The sequence below is a fragment of the Trachurus trachurus genome, assembly GCF_905171665.1.
Source record: "Trachurus trachurus genome assembly, chromosome: 20".
NCBI classification, from domain to species: domain Eukaryota; kingdom Metazoa; phylum Chordata; class Actinopteri; order Carangiformes; family Carangidae; genus Trachurus; species Trachurus trachurus.
The window spans coordinates 12609220-12625842 of NC_139911.1; the positions used below are offsets into that span (position 1 = coordinate 12609220).

The 16623-nt window shown below is 44.4% G+C and overlaps 1 protein-coding gene across 7 annotated transcripts in view; it reads left to right on the forward strand.

Annotated features, from left to right (window-relative positions):
- Positions 1–16623, forward strand: part of atp8a2 (ATPase phospholipid transporting 8A2) — a 54338-nt gene that overhangs the window by 34264 nt on the left and 3451 nt on the right. For all 7 annotated transcript variants that reach the window (XM_083995389.1, XM_083995391.1, XM_083995392.1 and 4 more), the window contains 10 exons: positions 4413–4596; positions 5587–5697; positions 7127–7201; positions 7568–7690; positions 8671–8749; positions 8850–8911; positions 9428–9484; positions 11465–11572; positions 13675–13763; positions 13964–14068. In XM_083995389.1, the coding sequence (XP_083851515.1) occupies positions 4413–4596; positions 5587–5697; positions 7127–7201; positions 7568–7690; positions 8671–8749; positions 8850–8911; positions 9428–9484; positions 11465–11572; positions 13675–13763; positions 13964–14068 (993 nt within the window). The remainder of the gene's footprint in view (positions 1–4412; positions 4597–5586; positions 5698–7126; positions 7202–7567; positions 7691–8670; positions 8750–8849; positions 8912–9427; positions 9485–11464; positions 11573–13674; positions 13764–13963; positions 14069–16623) is intronic.

Sequence of the window (16623 nt, forward strand, 5' to 3'; positions counted from 1 at the left end):
ACTTTGGATTTATTTCAGGGTAGAGAGCTTGGAAATCGATTTAATTCTGACTTGACAAAGCACAAAAAACATATCGATATAAATAGGTGTTTTTCTTTATAAGCGTTCATCCTTGTATTGATATTTCATCTTTCAATGAACTATTGTTTGGAAGCAAAGCAAATTTATCCTCGGTTCAGAAAATGGAATCATTCAAAACGAAAAGGAAATGACGATTTGTCTTGGTCATTTTTGATGAAATTTCATGCTGTTGAAACCGAGCATGGAAAAGTAGGGCAAATTAAATCAGCACTTGGTGCCTGTAAAAGGATCACGAAGGCAGAAAATCCTACGTAAACGCGCACAATGTTCGTAAAAGATGTCACTGCCGACAAAGCTTACGTCTTGTGACCAAAGAAAAAAAAAAAGAGAAAAAGGCTGAAACAAATCAGTCCGCAAGAAGTCTAGACAAAGTCTGGAATTTTAATCTATCAGGAGGATGAGCTTTCTGTATCAGAAACATTTTTGTTTTTTTTACGGATACACAGTATCATTGTGCTATTGTGGGAACTCCCCTTTGTCCAGAGAAAAGGGAAGAGATGTTGTCTACACAACCTCCTGAATGCATTTTAATTCATTGTTTGGACCTGCAAATGTCTTTTTTTTTCACCAAAACACTAAAGCCTCTTTTTGTCCTGCACCTGTTTTTACTGTAAAAACACAACAGACGACATCTTTGATATAAATCTTGTGGGTTTCTTTGGAAAAGCAAACAACTGTGAATCTGTGAATCTTAGTTGGCACAGTTAGGATTATTCTCAGTGTTGTGTGCAAGGTAGAAGTGTGTGAGTGTGTATGTGTCCATGCATGGGCCCGCTGCATACCTGCATGTGTCGGTGTAAAGGTTGTCGGTTGCCCACGGTCAGCAAATGAATGAGGATGATAAAAGGCTGCTCAGCGGGAGTAATGTAATACAATCAGCTGCATGGAAATGTCAAAGTCATGACTCACTTATTGCCTGTACATCAGGAAAGGGTACCAATGCACACACACACACGCGCACGCACACACACACACACGCACACGCACACACACAGGCACTGCCATTGATACAAAGTGCACTCTGTTCATACGATGTTTACTGCGCGTTCCCTTTTTTGGTCATGTTCCATTCAGCACCAGCTGTGATGTTTAATAAAAGAGTTTCCACTCGTCTTTTGTCTGTGTGTGCGCATGTAAGTACGTGTGCACGTGCTCGTGTGTGTGAGTATGTGTGTGCACTGCAGCCAGGAGGGAAGTAATTGACTCTCTTGCGTATCCAGCCCATATCCGGACTCAGGTCTCACAGGCCTTGCAAACAGCCTCCAGCTTTCTCTCCTCCTCCCCTCCATCCCTCTCTCTGTGCACCTCCGTCCCTCTGCTGCTCGATCCTCGGCCGCGGCTTCGTATCAAACATCAATTCTTTTTTCATTCAAAGCCAAATGTGCCTGCAGGACCAAATTTGAAAGCATGTGAAGTATTGAATGTTTGAATTGAATATCTCCAGTGTTGAGATCGATAATTAACTCTGAGTTTTGATCATGTGCATAAGAGAAAACTGATGGTTTAAAGCTTTTGTTTGTTAGTATGAGGCTTGTTCAATACTACACAACCAAAGATTTACACAGAAAACTCTGTTTTAGATCATGTCTTATTTGAGTTGCTTGTGTTTACACTTTTAACATTTTAGATATTTGTTAAATATTTACACAAAAATCGGAAAAAAGGAAAAAATCTGTTGACTGGATACCGGTAAATATTTATATTTTGGTAATATTTAGGAGCTTTGATCCTTATGCACATGCACCCTCGATGTCCCTTTATAAGTTACATTAGAGACCTCATGAGATTAATTTACAGAGGAGAATGAAGAAGAAAATACTGATGAGAGGAAAAGTTTGTGTTTGTGTTGGTTCTTCCCCTTAGAAACCTTAGATTTACCTCACAACCCCGTGGGAGGTCTGTGTGTGTCTATCTAATCAAATTTGTGGGTGAATCCTGTAATGAGTGCGTTTGTGCATCCGCCGCTCTGTATTTGTTAATTAGGCGCCCGCGTCCGATGAGCTATACTGTAGCTTTGACTTTTAAGTATAGAGGTGTCTGTGAGATAAGGTCTCATCTGCTGTATGTACGTGATGGTTTGGGAATGTGTGCGTGCGTGCGTGCGTGCGTGTGTGTGCGTGCGTGTGCGTCTCAGGGGCGGCAGAGTGGAGTGCACTCGTACGCATGGGTTCCTGACTTCACTGTGCGTTTGTTTATAGGAGGACTTAGCTGCTGCTTATTTTCTGCTCAGTTCCACCGTGAAGAGCGGCAGCGGGAGACTTTCATCTCTCCAATGCCACTTTACACAATCCCAGACACTGTTAGCAGTGTTTAGAGGAAAAGGTAGAGCGGGAACGAGAGCGGGAGAGAGAGCGAGAGATAAAGAGAGATTTGTGATCAGACGCACTCGCACACACTTCAGACGCAGGAACAGGAAAAACAAAGAGCAGAGGTTGATCCCATCCTTCAGCAGCGGCTTCAGAGGCCAAGACTCTGTCTGAGGTTTTTCCCCTGGAAATATCTGGCAGTGCGTGCAGTGGGAGACGAGAGGAGTGCGATTGTGTGTGTGTGTGTGTGTGTGTTTGTACATGTGTGTGTGTGTACATTTGTGTGTGTTTTTGTGGACACAAATGTATGAATGCTAACCACCAGACCACCCAACTCTGTGATTCAAACTTGACCGGGATATGATCCTACTTCCATATTCATAGAAGATTAACCATCTTTATGACCTGTGGGCTACAGCCTGAGGGTGTGTATGTGTGTGTGTGTTTGTGTGCGTGTGTGTGAGAGCGCATGTGTGCGAGTAGTCGTACAGTACATCTGCTCATGATTTCATTTTGCTGTATCTTCATCAAAGCATCCAGTTGTGTTCTGCTTGCATGTGATGGCTCATGCGGCCGCACATAATTTAATTTTGTAATATCATTATCAGAGCATTGACAAACATGGAGCGGCGGATGTAGTGCTACAGCTGTACCTGACACACACACACCCACACACACATAGACACACAGTCATTGTGTAAGTGGCTCCTCCTCTCTCTAGGAACTGTTTGAAGTGGATAGTTCAACGTTGATACTCAAATTACTATGAACTAATGCATCACTGAGGCTCCAGTAATTACTATAATCAAGTAAAATGTAATATAAATATCTAATATCTGGATTCAGGTTAATCTTTATAAATGCAGTGGCGTGTTTGTTGCACAGCTTCTTTGTGCTACTGTGAAAAATCTGCCCTTCCTTTACCACTGACAGTTTCTGGCACTAACGCTGAACATAAACTCAGTCCTTTACTGTGGGAAATATAACTTCCTTTGTTGTCCAAGTTTAATCCCAGTTCCAGTATCAGTTTTCCCCCTCCATATCTCCTCCTCTGGATATATATTTGTTTTCACTGTACAGGTCGCAGGTAATAAAAGGTAAGACTCAACTGAATGAATGACAGTGAACTGGCAGCAGGATCCGCCTCCTCATATAAAGTGTGTTTTGAAAACAGAGATGAAGACAAATCCCGTCTTTATTCTCAGGGTCCAGAGCGTAAACACCGTGTGCGGTTGGATTTTTCTCACACAACCTCCTCAAACCGGTTAAACATGATACGTACTGTATTCACTTCACTCATCGTTTATTCCAATGGCAGATGAGGAGGAGGAGGAGGAGGAGGAGGAGGAGGGGAGGGGGGATGATAATAAAGGATCAATAGGGAAATAACAGACACAGTAGAGTGGGTGATGTGGGATGGATTCGCTGCACTTGAAAAAATATCCACAGTACTTAGGCGGCCGTCGTCTGTGCGCGGCCCGGAGGGGATGCGCCTGTAATGGAGCCGCCCTCTGTCCTCCATTGTCAGCGCAGAGACAGAACCGGTTACAGACAGAGGATCAGTGATACAGGTCAAGAGGGTGGAGTACCACTGGAAACACACACACACAGACGCTAAGACGCAGGCATGCACACACACATCGTATATAAACACACCAAACGCGAGCTATGCGGAGTCTTATTAGCAGAACAGTGAATCATTGTTTCCTAATACCTGGTGAAGAGCAGTAAACAGAGCCGTGCCAGCCGCTCATCCATCTCCCACTTTCCCCCTTTCAACTGTTTCCAGTTATTAGTTTCCCAGACTTTGTTCTTTTCTCTCCTAATGGCTGTTTTTTTTTCTTTTCTTTCGTTCTCTCTAAATTTATCTTGTTTTCCTTCTGTCTTTCTCACAGTGTTTTATAATTTTCCCCCACGTCTCCGCCCTCGAGCCCCCTTAAAAAAGAAAAAAAAGAGGACAGCTGTGTGCGTTTAATATCAACCACCACCCGCCTCTTATCCGTCTCCCGTTGCTTTGTTCCTCAGAGTGTCTCCGCTGCAGAAGTCGGAGATCGTGGATATGGTGAAGAAACACGTGAAAGCCATCACGCTGGCGATAGGCGACGGGGCCAACGACGTGGGCATGATCCAGACGGCTCACGTCGGCGTGGGGATCAGCGGCAACGAGGGCATGCAGGCCACCAACTCCTCCGACTACTCCATAGCGCAGGTGGGGGGAGAGAGAGTCAGTCATTCACATGTGGTCAGATACATTACAGGCTTTACATGGACGGAGACAATGGACACATGGTTGGCTGTCCACCAGGACCGAAGTGTCTTCAGGCGAGACACTGAATCCTTTACCTGCTCAAATGTTCAGTTGATCCCGACCTTTGGCCTCGCTTTTTGGGGGGACAGCTGAAAGGAGGTCCCTCAAGTATCATGTCAGTGTTGGTATTCTGAGTCAAGATGAAAGCCTGAAAGTAAATACAGAGGAATGAGTAATGACATTTAAGCTGATTTAGGCATGATTTTATTTTTTATCCAATAAAAATTGCAGCTTTGTTCGATTTTTTATTGACTTACTGAGGAAATGAATTGTAATAGATGGCTAATCCTTAAATTCTCATAAGTGAAACATGACAAGCAAGAGCTGATGTGATGATTTACAACTTTTCTCCGTTTTTTTATTCTTTTTTTTTTAACAAATTGATGTTTCAAACTTTACTTAAACACACTTACAGAATATTTCTTATTAAAAGCTTTAAATTCTTTTGTTCCATATCTGAGTAAACTTTTCTCTGTTTTATGACATTTTAATTGAATATTTGAATAAGAAATTTGAAGTCTGGAAATCTGGTATTTATTTTGTCGTCATCTGACCTTTTATGTACTGGACAAGCAAAAATAATAGACGAGAATATAATAGATTTAGATTGAATGGTTGATTTCTCAATAATTTAAATAACATCACAGTGACGGCTCAGTGAAATCCAACCAGGACTCTGGTCTTTTCTGTGTCTGTCTCTGTCACTTTCACTGTTGACTTGTTTATCACAGCCTGCGGGCGTCTTACACAGCTTACCTCTTATCAGTGCTTACCCCCCCCCCCCCCCCCCCCCCATGTCTCCTCTCCCTGTGACACTGGAGACACATGTGACCTCCTCTGTCTTATTCCTTTTAATCTTCATTCTCTTCCTCTCTTGTCTCCGATTGGCAGTTCTCCTACCTAGAGAAGCTGCTATTGGTCCACGGGGCGTGGAGCTACAACCGTGTGACAAAGTGCATCCTCTACTGTTTCTATAAGAACGTGGTCCTCTACATTATCGAGGTAGGACACACCCTCTCTGCTTTACACACACACACACACACACTTACACACACATAGTTACATTAACAGAGACGTTTTGCAGCTGTTTGTCGACATGGCTGACAGTGATGGACGAGGTGCCCTTCTGGTGTCTGCTTTCTGTCTCTTATGCACACACACACACACACACACACACACACACACACACACACACACACACACACACACACACACACACATAGACACAGCAGGCGACCCTTGGAGCCAAGGTCTTGTCACTACTGATCTAAACATTTTTTTTCCCTGTGCAAGTGTGTGTGTGTGCGTGTGTGAGAGATGAAGGGGGCACACTGGAGCCCTGGCCTGCCTGTTATGATGGGTATTTGTCAGCTGTGCTCCACCTCCCCCACCCCTCCCACCCCCCATCACCCTCTGTCTGACATTAAGGATGCCAGCAGGTGCAGGTCGGCATGGGAGCCGCAGCCTTTAGCCCACTGTCCCACTCAAACCACCACTCTGTGTGTGTGTGTGTGAGTTAGTATGATTATCTCACATGATTGGCTCCCTGCGGGGTCAAAGGTCAGAGACGGTCTCTGTCCACTTAGTGGAGACAGAATAAGGGGGATGGGCGTGTGTGTCTGTGTGTGAGAGAGTGTTGTTTTGTGTATCTGACCTCACCCCTGGGCCGTATGCTCCACTGTATGCCCCAGGAATGCCAAAACTCCCACTAGTGGCCCCAAACATTTTCTCTATCTGGCCCTGGATCAGCCTGTGTCTGCTGCTGTGTAACCGTGTGTGTGAGTGTGTGAGAGAGAGCGTGAGGTGTTAATGAAGGTTTCCCCTCGGCCAGAGTCACATTTAGGCCCTGTGTTTCAGTAAATGAACTTCTATAAAGTCAGACAGTGGTTTAGGAGCCAGCCACAACTCGCGTGAGGAATGCTTTTAAAACCTCGTGCCAGATGTTTAAATGGAGCCACAGGAAGTGCAGCTACCATAATTTTATATTCGAGAAAGGAAAAAAAAAAGTCAATGTCAAGATAATTGTCATCACCAAAAGTGGAATAACTTTTGTAAACAAATGCCTCTAGTGAGCTAGTTTGAGCATTTTCCAAAAATAGGAGCGCAATAGGAGCCGGCTGCTTCCTGATGCACAGGTGATATTTCCTAATGAGGTTTGGATGAATTACCCATCAGCCTTTTATGTGTAATTTAGTTAAAATCCGAAAGCCTCTGCTCAGTTTGTGAGAAGGATCTCATCTCGTCACCCGCTATAAGATAGAAAAAGCTTTGTGCACAAACTTTCTAGTTAATTTTTCAGTGTAAACGGTGAACAGAGGCATAAATCTGGCTCCATCTCCCTGTTGTTTCCACTATCAGAGCTTCCCTAAGGCGGCTTTACCCTCCACTATTGTTGCTCTCATCCTCTCTCATCCCTCTCTTTGTGCCCCAGCTCTGGTTTGCCTTTGTGAACGGGTTCTCTGGCCAGATCCTGTTTGAGCGCTGGTGTATCGGCCTCTACAACGTGGTGAGTATCCGTCCTCACACATGCTATTTCACTCTTTCACTCTTTTCCTTTCCTGTTCTCTCTCTCTCTCTCTCTCTTATCACCCCCCAGACACACTTAGCTGATGTTAATTGTCCTCTCTTACCCTCCGCCTATCTGTCCATCAATCACTCCACTTTGTCTTCTTATCGCTGCTCTTTCTACATGCCAGACATTCGTTTGCATGTGTGTGTGTGTTGCCTTCAGGCCCCACGTTAAACTCCTTTTAATTGCTTTGAGCCTGATATAAACATCGATATTCCAGCTAATTGAAATGTTCGTATACACACAGCTCAGTCTTTATGTCCATTAATGATTGAATACGTCTCTTGTGTGTGTGTGATCCAGATATTTACTGCACTGCCTCCGTTCACTTTGGGGATATTCGACCGGCCGTGCAGCCAGCAGAACATGCTCCGATTCCCGCAGCTCTACCGAATCACCCAGAATGCCGAGGGCTTCAATACCAAGGTAAGAGCTGCACATGCTTTCACAATTAATCGCGGTATTAAATCGCAAAGATTCCTAAATACCGTCACTTTCCAAAAAAGATTATGTCGGAACCATCTCGACAGATGTGCGCCAAAGTAAGGGTAATTTCTCAGATACTGATCCATTTACCTAATGTAACATTGAAACGGTACGAATTTAAAAGTTTGTGTGTCATTTGTAATTAAAAATAAACTTAAACATTTGGTATAAATGACAATTAATTCCCCTGAGGAATATAATTGGTCCTTTATTAATAGATAGTTCAAATATTTTGTGTAAATAATTAGCATTGTAATTAGTTAGACATTTATTTTGCACATACATAGTGTTGTGAAATGAATTAATGTTGTGATAATCGTACTGTAATACCGTGATTATTTCTCTGACAATAATCGTACCAAGAAAATCTATAATCGTGACATCCCTACTGCACACACACGCGCGCATGCACTGATGGTCTACGTTCACCAACGCACGCAAACGAACCACGCGCTGCGTCTTCAAATCAAAGATAAATCTGTCATGTCTTTTTTTTTTTACCCTCTGCGTTCGCCCCCGTCGCACCGCGTGGCGGCTCGGTGGGGGCCGGTGATGAGTGATGCCTGCTGTTTGTTTGGGACGCCAGCGAGTAAACAAGTGTGGCATGGAGGCCGGGACGTTCCCATGGCAACCCCTAATGAGATTCATAGGGCCAGAATAAGGAAGTCTTTCATTTTTAGAGGGTACACCACCAGCAGCAACCCAAGCTACTGTATGTGTGTGAGTGTGTGGTAATCTGTGTGTGTGTGTACAGTACAGGAGGCAAGAACACAGTGGCAGTTGTGTGTTAGCGTGAAGAATTGCTGTTTTTGTATGTTTTTACTGTATGTGTGTGGGCATAAATGTGCTTTGACATTAGTTAGCACTGACATGTCTCTGCTCTCTCTCTTCTCTCTTCTCTCTCTGTCTCTGTCTTTCAGGTGTTTTGGGGACATTGTATCAACGCACTGATTCATTCAATTATTCTCTTTTGGTTTCCACTTAAGATGTTAGAGCATGGTAAGTGACTTAAGCGCAGTAATTTCTACCGACCGGCCCAAACCGTGAAGGTTAGCGGTTTGTCATGAGGCATCTTCTTCCTCTCTCTCCTCCTCTCCAGATTCTCCTTTCCAGAACGGCCAAGGAAACGACTACCTGTTTGCAGGAAACATGGTCTACACAGTAAGCATCTCACTTGTATTTACTATGTGTGTTTTTGTTTGTATTGCTTTTTTTTTTTCTTTTTCGAATGTGTGTGTGTCTTTTGGCATTCAGATGCGTTCATATTTCTGCATCTGCACAGTATTTGTGTACACACCAGCTTCCTCCGAGTCATTATGAGTCTCCAGTCAATCTGAACTCACTCGTCTAGCCACTCTGGCTCCTCTCCTCTTCATCGTCCGTCTTTTCTCTCTGCACTCACATCTCCATCTCCCAGTCACCGCCGCTATCATTTTACTCCCTAACAGTCTCATGTGAATGTCAGTGGTGTTTATTTGTTGTATTATGTGTGTGTACTAGACTGCAGGGGTCTTGCGGGGGCCTCGAGTATTTCTGCTGAGTTTACTGCAAAACATTAATGTTTATTATCTGCACTGTCGCCACTGAATTAATCCGGTTTCTCTGTTTTTTTCTGTTTGTTTTTTTTATTTGCCTTCCCTCTCCCCTGCCTGTGTGTGTGTGTCTGTGTGTGTGTAGTATGTGGTAGTTACAGTGTGTCTTAAAGCTGGAATGGAGACCACCGCCTGGACCAGGGTAGGAACATTAACACACTCTAATATGCCACACCACATGCGCTGTATTTTACTGAACCGTTGATAAATAAAGAGGAGGGGGGGCGGCCGCGCTCTGTGAGGATCTCATACAACCTGGTCTAAATGCTTCACAGTCAGGGGAGGCTTGGGAAAAGATGTGGCTTACCTTGATCTTGTGGCCGAGGTTTGAGGTTTCTCAAACTGCACTTGCTTGCACCTCTTTTATTTTTTCTTCCAAACGCCTTCGGTAGTACAGCAATTTTTTAAATATTTTTTCTCCCTCATCGCCACTCTACAATACTTCAACCTTATCCACTGACAATAAAACTCGTTAAAATAACACTTCTTCACCATTTGCGTCATCACGAGGCATTTACTGTGATGAACCTGCGAGAAGTGTTGAATTTTCTTCTAACATACGAGTCTTGTGAGGCATGAATGGGCGGCGTTACAGCTCAGACAAAGCAAAGGAGAAAAACAGATCAGAAAACAGAGAGATTACCATCTGTTAGATTAATACTAAATACAGAGAGTGAAACAGATTTAATTGAACACAGATGTCCTCATTCCTTTAAGAATATAATTTTACACTCATCTGTAGAAGTTTATATTATAAAGGTTGTGAACCAAACAGCCGGAGGGGCTTTGAGCAGATTTCCTGTGAACAAACAAAATCAAGAAAATCAAGAAAAATGGGAACCACAATATCACAGCACTTTGATATATTGAAATATTAACTTTGAAAATGAAAAATCAAGCTTTCAGGAAAACATTAAAATGGTAAATTTACATGCACCACATGTTTCCTAGCTTAACCAACATGGCACGCATAATTGCGCTGAAGTGAACTGTTGCTGCGTTCAAAACAACTTGGGAGTCGGAATTCCCAACTCAGAAATTTCCTACATCATTGCGTTCCCGGCACTGCAGGAACTCGGAAGAGAAAAAACATGGATAACCATACGAAAAATATATGCAGCATCAAATTATGTTTATTTTGGAGGCAAATGAAGAGGAGAGGAGACGCTGCAGATGAGTGCACATATAGCCTAGATAACTGCTACACAATTTAACACAATACAACAATCACAGCTTAATATAAACCTATTTCATATACTGCAATAATACACAAAAAAATATGCATTAAAACCTCAATACATAACTTAATTTTTAAATTCGACGAGGGCCGCCATGTTTTGATGTTCATCAACATCAAGTCGGAAAGTCGGAGCTCTGAAATTATACCCGAGTTTCCGACCTGTAATTTCCGAGTTCCACACCGTTCAATTAATTTTTGACAACTCGGAGCTCTTTTTTTTCTCCCCCGACTTCCGAGTTGTTTTGAACGCACCATGTGTCCCAGATCATCAACAGGCTGCACGGGTTAAGAGCTATGACCCCACCCCCACCCCAAACACTCTGCTGAATAACTCCTGACTGTTAACATACACCAGATACTAGGTATATGCCACATGTTTTATGATTTGTATAATATTAGATGCACATGAAACAGTTTACAAGACTGTGCACTAATAATAATAAACAGACGATTTAGTTCAAACTTTAATCTGTGATCAAGCAGCAATGACTTAGTCGTAGTTTGGACTCTGACATGAATTGTCTCACTGCTGCTGCTGCTGGGAGAGAGAGAGAGGGAGAGATTGGCAGGATGGACAGAGAGCGGCGCTGACACCTTTGTCCCTTCAGCTGTCCACACAACAGCCTGGCAGTAATGAAGCAGGGTCCCGCAGGAATTCACACAGTGTCCACTTACAGCAGATCACAGAGAGTGGGATGAAGACAGGAGAAGGAGGGAGGGAAAGGTTGTCTATATCCGGATGAGCTGTATGTAAACTATTTGACCTCACGCTGTCTCTCTTTTCTGCGTCTTAATCTCCGTCTTCTCCTCCACTCCTTCCTTTACCCCTTCCCCTCTTCCTGTTCTCCTTCTTCTATCTGTCTCTCCTTCTTCCTGTTGTAGTTTTCCCACCTGGCGGTTTGGGGCAGCATGGCGCTCTGGATGGTCTTCTTCGCCGTCTACTCAGCCATCTGGCCCACCATCCCCATCGCCCCCGACATGCTGGGCCAGGTTAGTCCGCTCTCCGTAAACATGTGTCACTCATTTCAGTAACATGGGGTGGGGGGGGGGTGAGGGGGTCGGGGGGTGATGTGGGGTTAAAATAGCCCGTCCAATCCTCTACATCTCTTTCCTGCGACCTCCTCCATCACCGGCCCCTCCTATCTTCTTGGTTACCGCTGCATGGCGCCTTGGAGACTCACCTCTTGGGTGTTCCACGTCGGCACCGCAGGAACCCCCGGGGGGAGATTTATGCCCCTCCAGCCCCCTCTCAGCAGGCTCCCCGGCCGCACCTGCTGCGTGTCACCCGAGCCCCCCGGTCTTTTACTGCCCTCTGTGGAGGTGTTGACTCAAGAGGGTGGGCTGCTGCTGCTGCTGCTGCTGCTGCCGCTGGTGGTGGTGGTGGTGGGGATGATGATGAGGGTCCAGTGGGGGCGAGGAGAGCATACATGGGGCACCCCTTGATTGAGAGACTCATTTTAGAGTTTGGGGATAAACGCAGGGTGGGCGGGGGGAGGGGGGGCGAGGTGAGGTGCCCCACTGAGCGGGTAGGGGAAGGGGAATCAGGCCGTCTCAGCTCCCCTCAGCCCATTAATTCAATTTGTGTCAGAAATCAGGAATGCGGTCAAATATCTCTGCAGCTGCTCCGTCTAACTGGGGAATGGTCAGAGACACTGAACCACCACCGCCAACCCTCCATCATCCCCCCTAACTACCCTATTACCTCTCTTATTTCTCCCAGCTCCTCGCTATCTATATTTCCATCTGTCCATGGGGGGACAGAGTAATGGAAAAGAGCTGTGTGTTGTTTCCTCTCAGAATAACTCTGTGTAGATTTGTATGTGTGCATGTCAGAATTAATGCGCTATAATAATATGTGTCCAGCTATGTGTGCTGATTGTAAAGCGGTAGAATTTGAATTTTTTGAATTTTTATTTTTGCACAAGTTAAAAGAATACAACATAAAACATGGTAGATAATAGGACAGTGCAGGGAAAGGCAAAAAGCCACAAAGGGCCAACAGTCCGTTTCTATGGACATAACAAAGCATAGAAAATCATTTAGCCTCCCTCCGTCCACACAGGGTGTAAAGAGCATGTGATATACCGTGTGTCCAGTGCTGCTAAAAATGATTTAAAAAAAGGAAGCACTGTGTGTTTCTGTGTTTAGGTTTTTGCCACTCACAGAAAGACACAGTGTCTGTGAGTCCAGTTGGATCATCCGCACTCTGGTTGTGATTCCAGCTGCTGCAGGGGATACACACACTAATGGCTTTCTGATTCCTTTTCCTTGTTGCCTCCCCCCTCAGGGAACCAAATTGTCTCTCTTTCTCTGGATCCAAACTAAAGCGCAGGACACAGGAAACACATGATACAGGCAATAAAGCAGTAGAAGTAAAAAGATGTCATGGTGCATAAAGTGTTTGCGACCATTGACTCGAGAATTCACGCCAAGAAACAAAGAGTCCGTTTTTGTGGAGACGCCACACAGATTAGCGAGGAGGAGATACGTGGTGGTAGTAAAAAAAAAAAGAAAACTTTGTGGGATTTGTGGAAACAGGCGAGGACAAGCAACAGAAGATAGAGACGCTAATAATGAGAAGAAGTTGTGAAAGAGGGAGATTGAAGGGAAGCAGAGGTGCGTAGGAGTAGCGGGCAAGGAGACAGACAGACGAACGAATTGAGACAGTGGTTAGATGTGTGATTAATCCCTGGAGACGGACTGAGGATAAAGGTCACAGGTCAGCGAGGCTGGCTGCAGCTGGACTGCAGAGAAAGGTGAAAGGGGGAAAGGCGGATCTGTGGTTAGTTGCTTGCATTTTTATCTTTTGGCATCATTGTATTTCAGCTGTGGGATTACTGCGCTAAATCCAGTTTGTGGTGTAGATACGGGGTGTGAGAAAGCTCTTAACTATGTTTGGCCAACGTTGTTATGGGGTATTCAGTTTTTGGCAAACTCTTGATTCTTTATGCTCTGTGTGTTGCGTCTCACATTTCTCTATGTGCCTATGCCACATGTGTGTCGGTGTTCGTTGCGGAGGAAAAATGACTTACCACTCGATTTGAATTAATATAGGAGCGAAATAAATGGAGCCCTGTGTGTTGTCATTGCAGGCTGGCAGGGTGATGCAGTGCTGGCACTTCTGGCTGGGCCTGGTCCTGGTGCCTACTGCGTGTTTACTCAAAGACTTTGCTTGGACAGCGTAAGTAGAACACATTTAATATAAATACATGGGAACTCCATACAGAGACCATTTAACTTAACCCAAGCGTTTACATAACCCATACTGAGTCTGTGTCAACACTTACGCACACTTTTATATCATGAATCACACGTGTCTGTGAAGTCGAACACTCAGACTTTCCTTCACGGGTCTGATGAGTCCGTCTCTCTCCCGTGCAGCACCCGTCGCACTGTGAGGAAGTCGCTCCTGGAGGAGGTGCAGGAGTTGGAGGCTCGGGCCGTCGACCCAGGCGCAGCTGTACTTCGAGATTCCAGCGGCCGCAGGTATATAAAATACTCTGCAAAGCATCATGGGATACCACTTACATTTATATCCAGTTTATTGCATCGTCATGGGATACCACTTGCATTTATATCCAGTTTATTGCATCGCATCGTCATATGTTGATTTTTTTTTTTTTTTTACCTTAAAGGGATAGTTCAACATTTTGGCAAATTGGTCCATAGTCATAATCCCTATAGTCATAACAGTAGGTTTCGTTACCTTTAATTGTCGGTGCAAGCTATTTTTAGAACGGCAGCGCAGAGCCGCGAGCTGCTCAGAGCTACGCTACGGAGGTTCATGGGATTTCTTGGTTTCCCTCTTCAAACTCATCAAATACACAATCCAACAACTCCAAAACGTTGTTTTCGAGGTAAATTCATGCAAAACCGCTGATGCACCATGCACGTTCCCATTGGGGGCAGTTTTTTAGCAAGCAGTCTCTGAATTTGCCTTGAAAACGACTCAGTCTCGTAACGTTCTGTTATTATCTCATAGCGTGGTGAATGTGCAGGTCACAACTTGTCCACCAGAGCGTTTTGGAGTTGTTGGATTGTGTATTTGATGAGTTTGATGAGGGAAACCAAGAAATCCCATTAGCCTCCGTAGCGTAGCTCTGAGCAGCTCACGGCTCTGCTCCGTCGTTCTAAAAACAGCTTGCACCGACAATAAAAGGTAACGAACCTACTCCTAAAACTATAGGGATTATGGCCAAAATGTTGAACTATCCCTTTAATAATGATTTTATCTAGTGGTTATTAAAGTATTCACAGTATGTACATGTGCAGGTTGGGTATAAAACTATGTGACATGGTTTGTGTGTGTGAAATAAACGGTGTTCCTGCTTCCCCCTGTGGCACCGTCCGTAGGGCCAAAGCCAAGGCTGAGGTGCCGTAGAGCCAGAGCTGTCACAAGCTCACTGAGGTAGTTTGTGGGTTTGCACTGTCCCGCTGTGTGAACTGTGACCTCGAACGACCTGTGTGCCCCAACTGCTCACTGCTTTGGAGTGACTCTTACCTGTTTTTCCATTCACAACTCTCCCTGTTTATATTTCAATCGCCCTCTCCCCTCATGTTCAAATTGGATTTCCTCTTATGTCAATTTTTTTTTCCTGCTCCTCTCTCACTGGATGGCTTCATAGCTGGATGAATTTGAACTGCTGTACAGACCTGGTGTGTTTCACTGGATTTGCCTGTAGATCTCTTGCTGTGACCTAGTCTTGTGTGCGTGGTGTCGTTAGTGATGTTTCTATAGTTTTATAGATTGTAGACGTCTCTGGAAGTATACACATACTGTATACAAGTAAGATTTTGAGGTACATTTATGTTCTTAACCCCCAATATATTCATATGAAACTTTGCTCCATTACCTTTATTTGTTTGCTTTTAGTTACATTTTAATGAGCAGATTCTGATTTCTAATTTAAAACATAATTCACAACATAAATATATTATTTTTTAATAGAAAAGTTGTTCTTGATCAGATACGTCAAAACGAGACATCTAAGTGCAATCATTCATAATTATACAGAAAATATGTTAATAGAAATTGAATTTCTCCACTATAGATAGTTATATTCTGCACATTGAGTACTTACTTTTGATTGATTGATGTATATTTTGATGATAAATGAAGCACTGTACCAATTCATGCTGGACACGGAGGCCATAGTTGTAGTCAGCTGACAGCGAGCCAATCAGTCTCTGCCCAATCACATCCATTCTCCCACATTAGGCGGTCTATTTACACCTAAGCTGCACGGACAATGCTGCTTCGGGCACAGCTTTCCACCACCACCCCAGCCTCCACCTGCTCAGTCTGTGTCTAAAATGGCTCTTAAGTCATCTGAGTTGCTTCGATTCCACTCCTGCTGGGGGGTTATTCATTGTGCTTCCCCGGAGCGACATAGCATGAGCTTGTCAGATCCAGGGAGCTTTTTGGAGTTGATCCCTCAGCGCCAAAGTCTAACCGTATACCATTCGTTGCAGTAAATACCTCTTGTGTTTTGACAACCACCACTGCTTGCTAATGAGGATTATTAAGACTATATGAGACTCTGATATTAAGACTTACTGTAATAAATGAGTCAGATGTGAGTCAACCGAGACTGGAGAGCGCTGAGGTATGTTTTTCAGGTCGGGGAGGGATGAGTGGGTAACCGCAGCACTCCTCCTGACCCTTACACTGGGCCCCGTCCTGGACTGACCCGGCGTTAAAACCCAGGCTCTTTGGTCCGTCTCCATGTAGAATAAAAAGTGTAAAGTAAGGGTGGGCAGAGAGAGCAAAATGGAAAAGAGCACATCTGTGTTTTAGTTCCTGGGGTAGGCACGGGGAAGGTTTGGAAAGGTAGATTGCAGGAGTGTCTCGGGGGAGGAGTTCAAACGGTGCACATCCTTGGACCAGGTTGTCAGGATGAAACATCACAGGGAGGGAGCGGACATCTTGAGTCGTTCTAACTGTTTTTGGCCAAAAAACAACTTGAACAAACTTCAGACCTCCTCGTTTTTTTTTTATGTTTTTTTATGTTTTTTTCACACTCCAGTGAGAGTTCCCAACA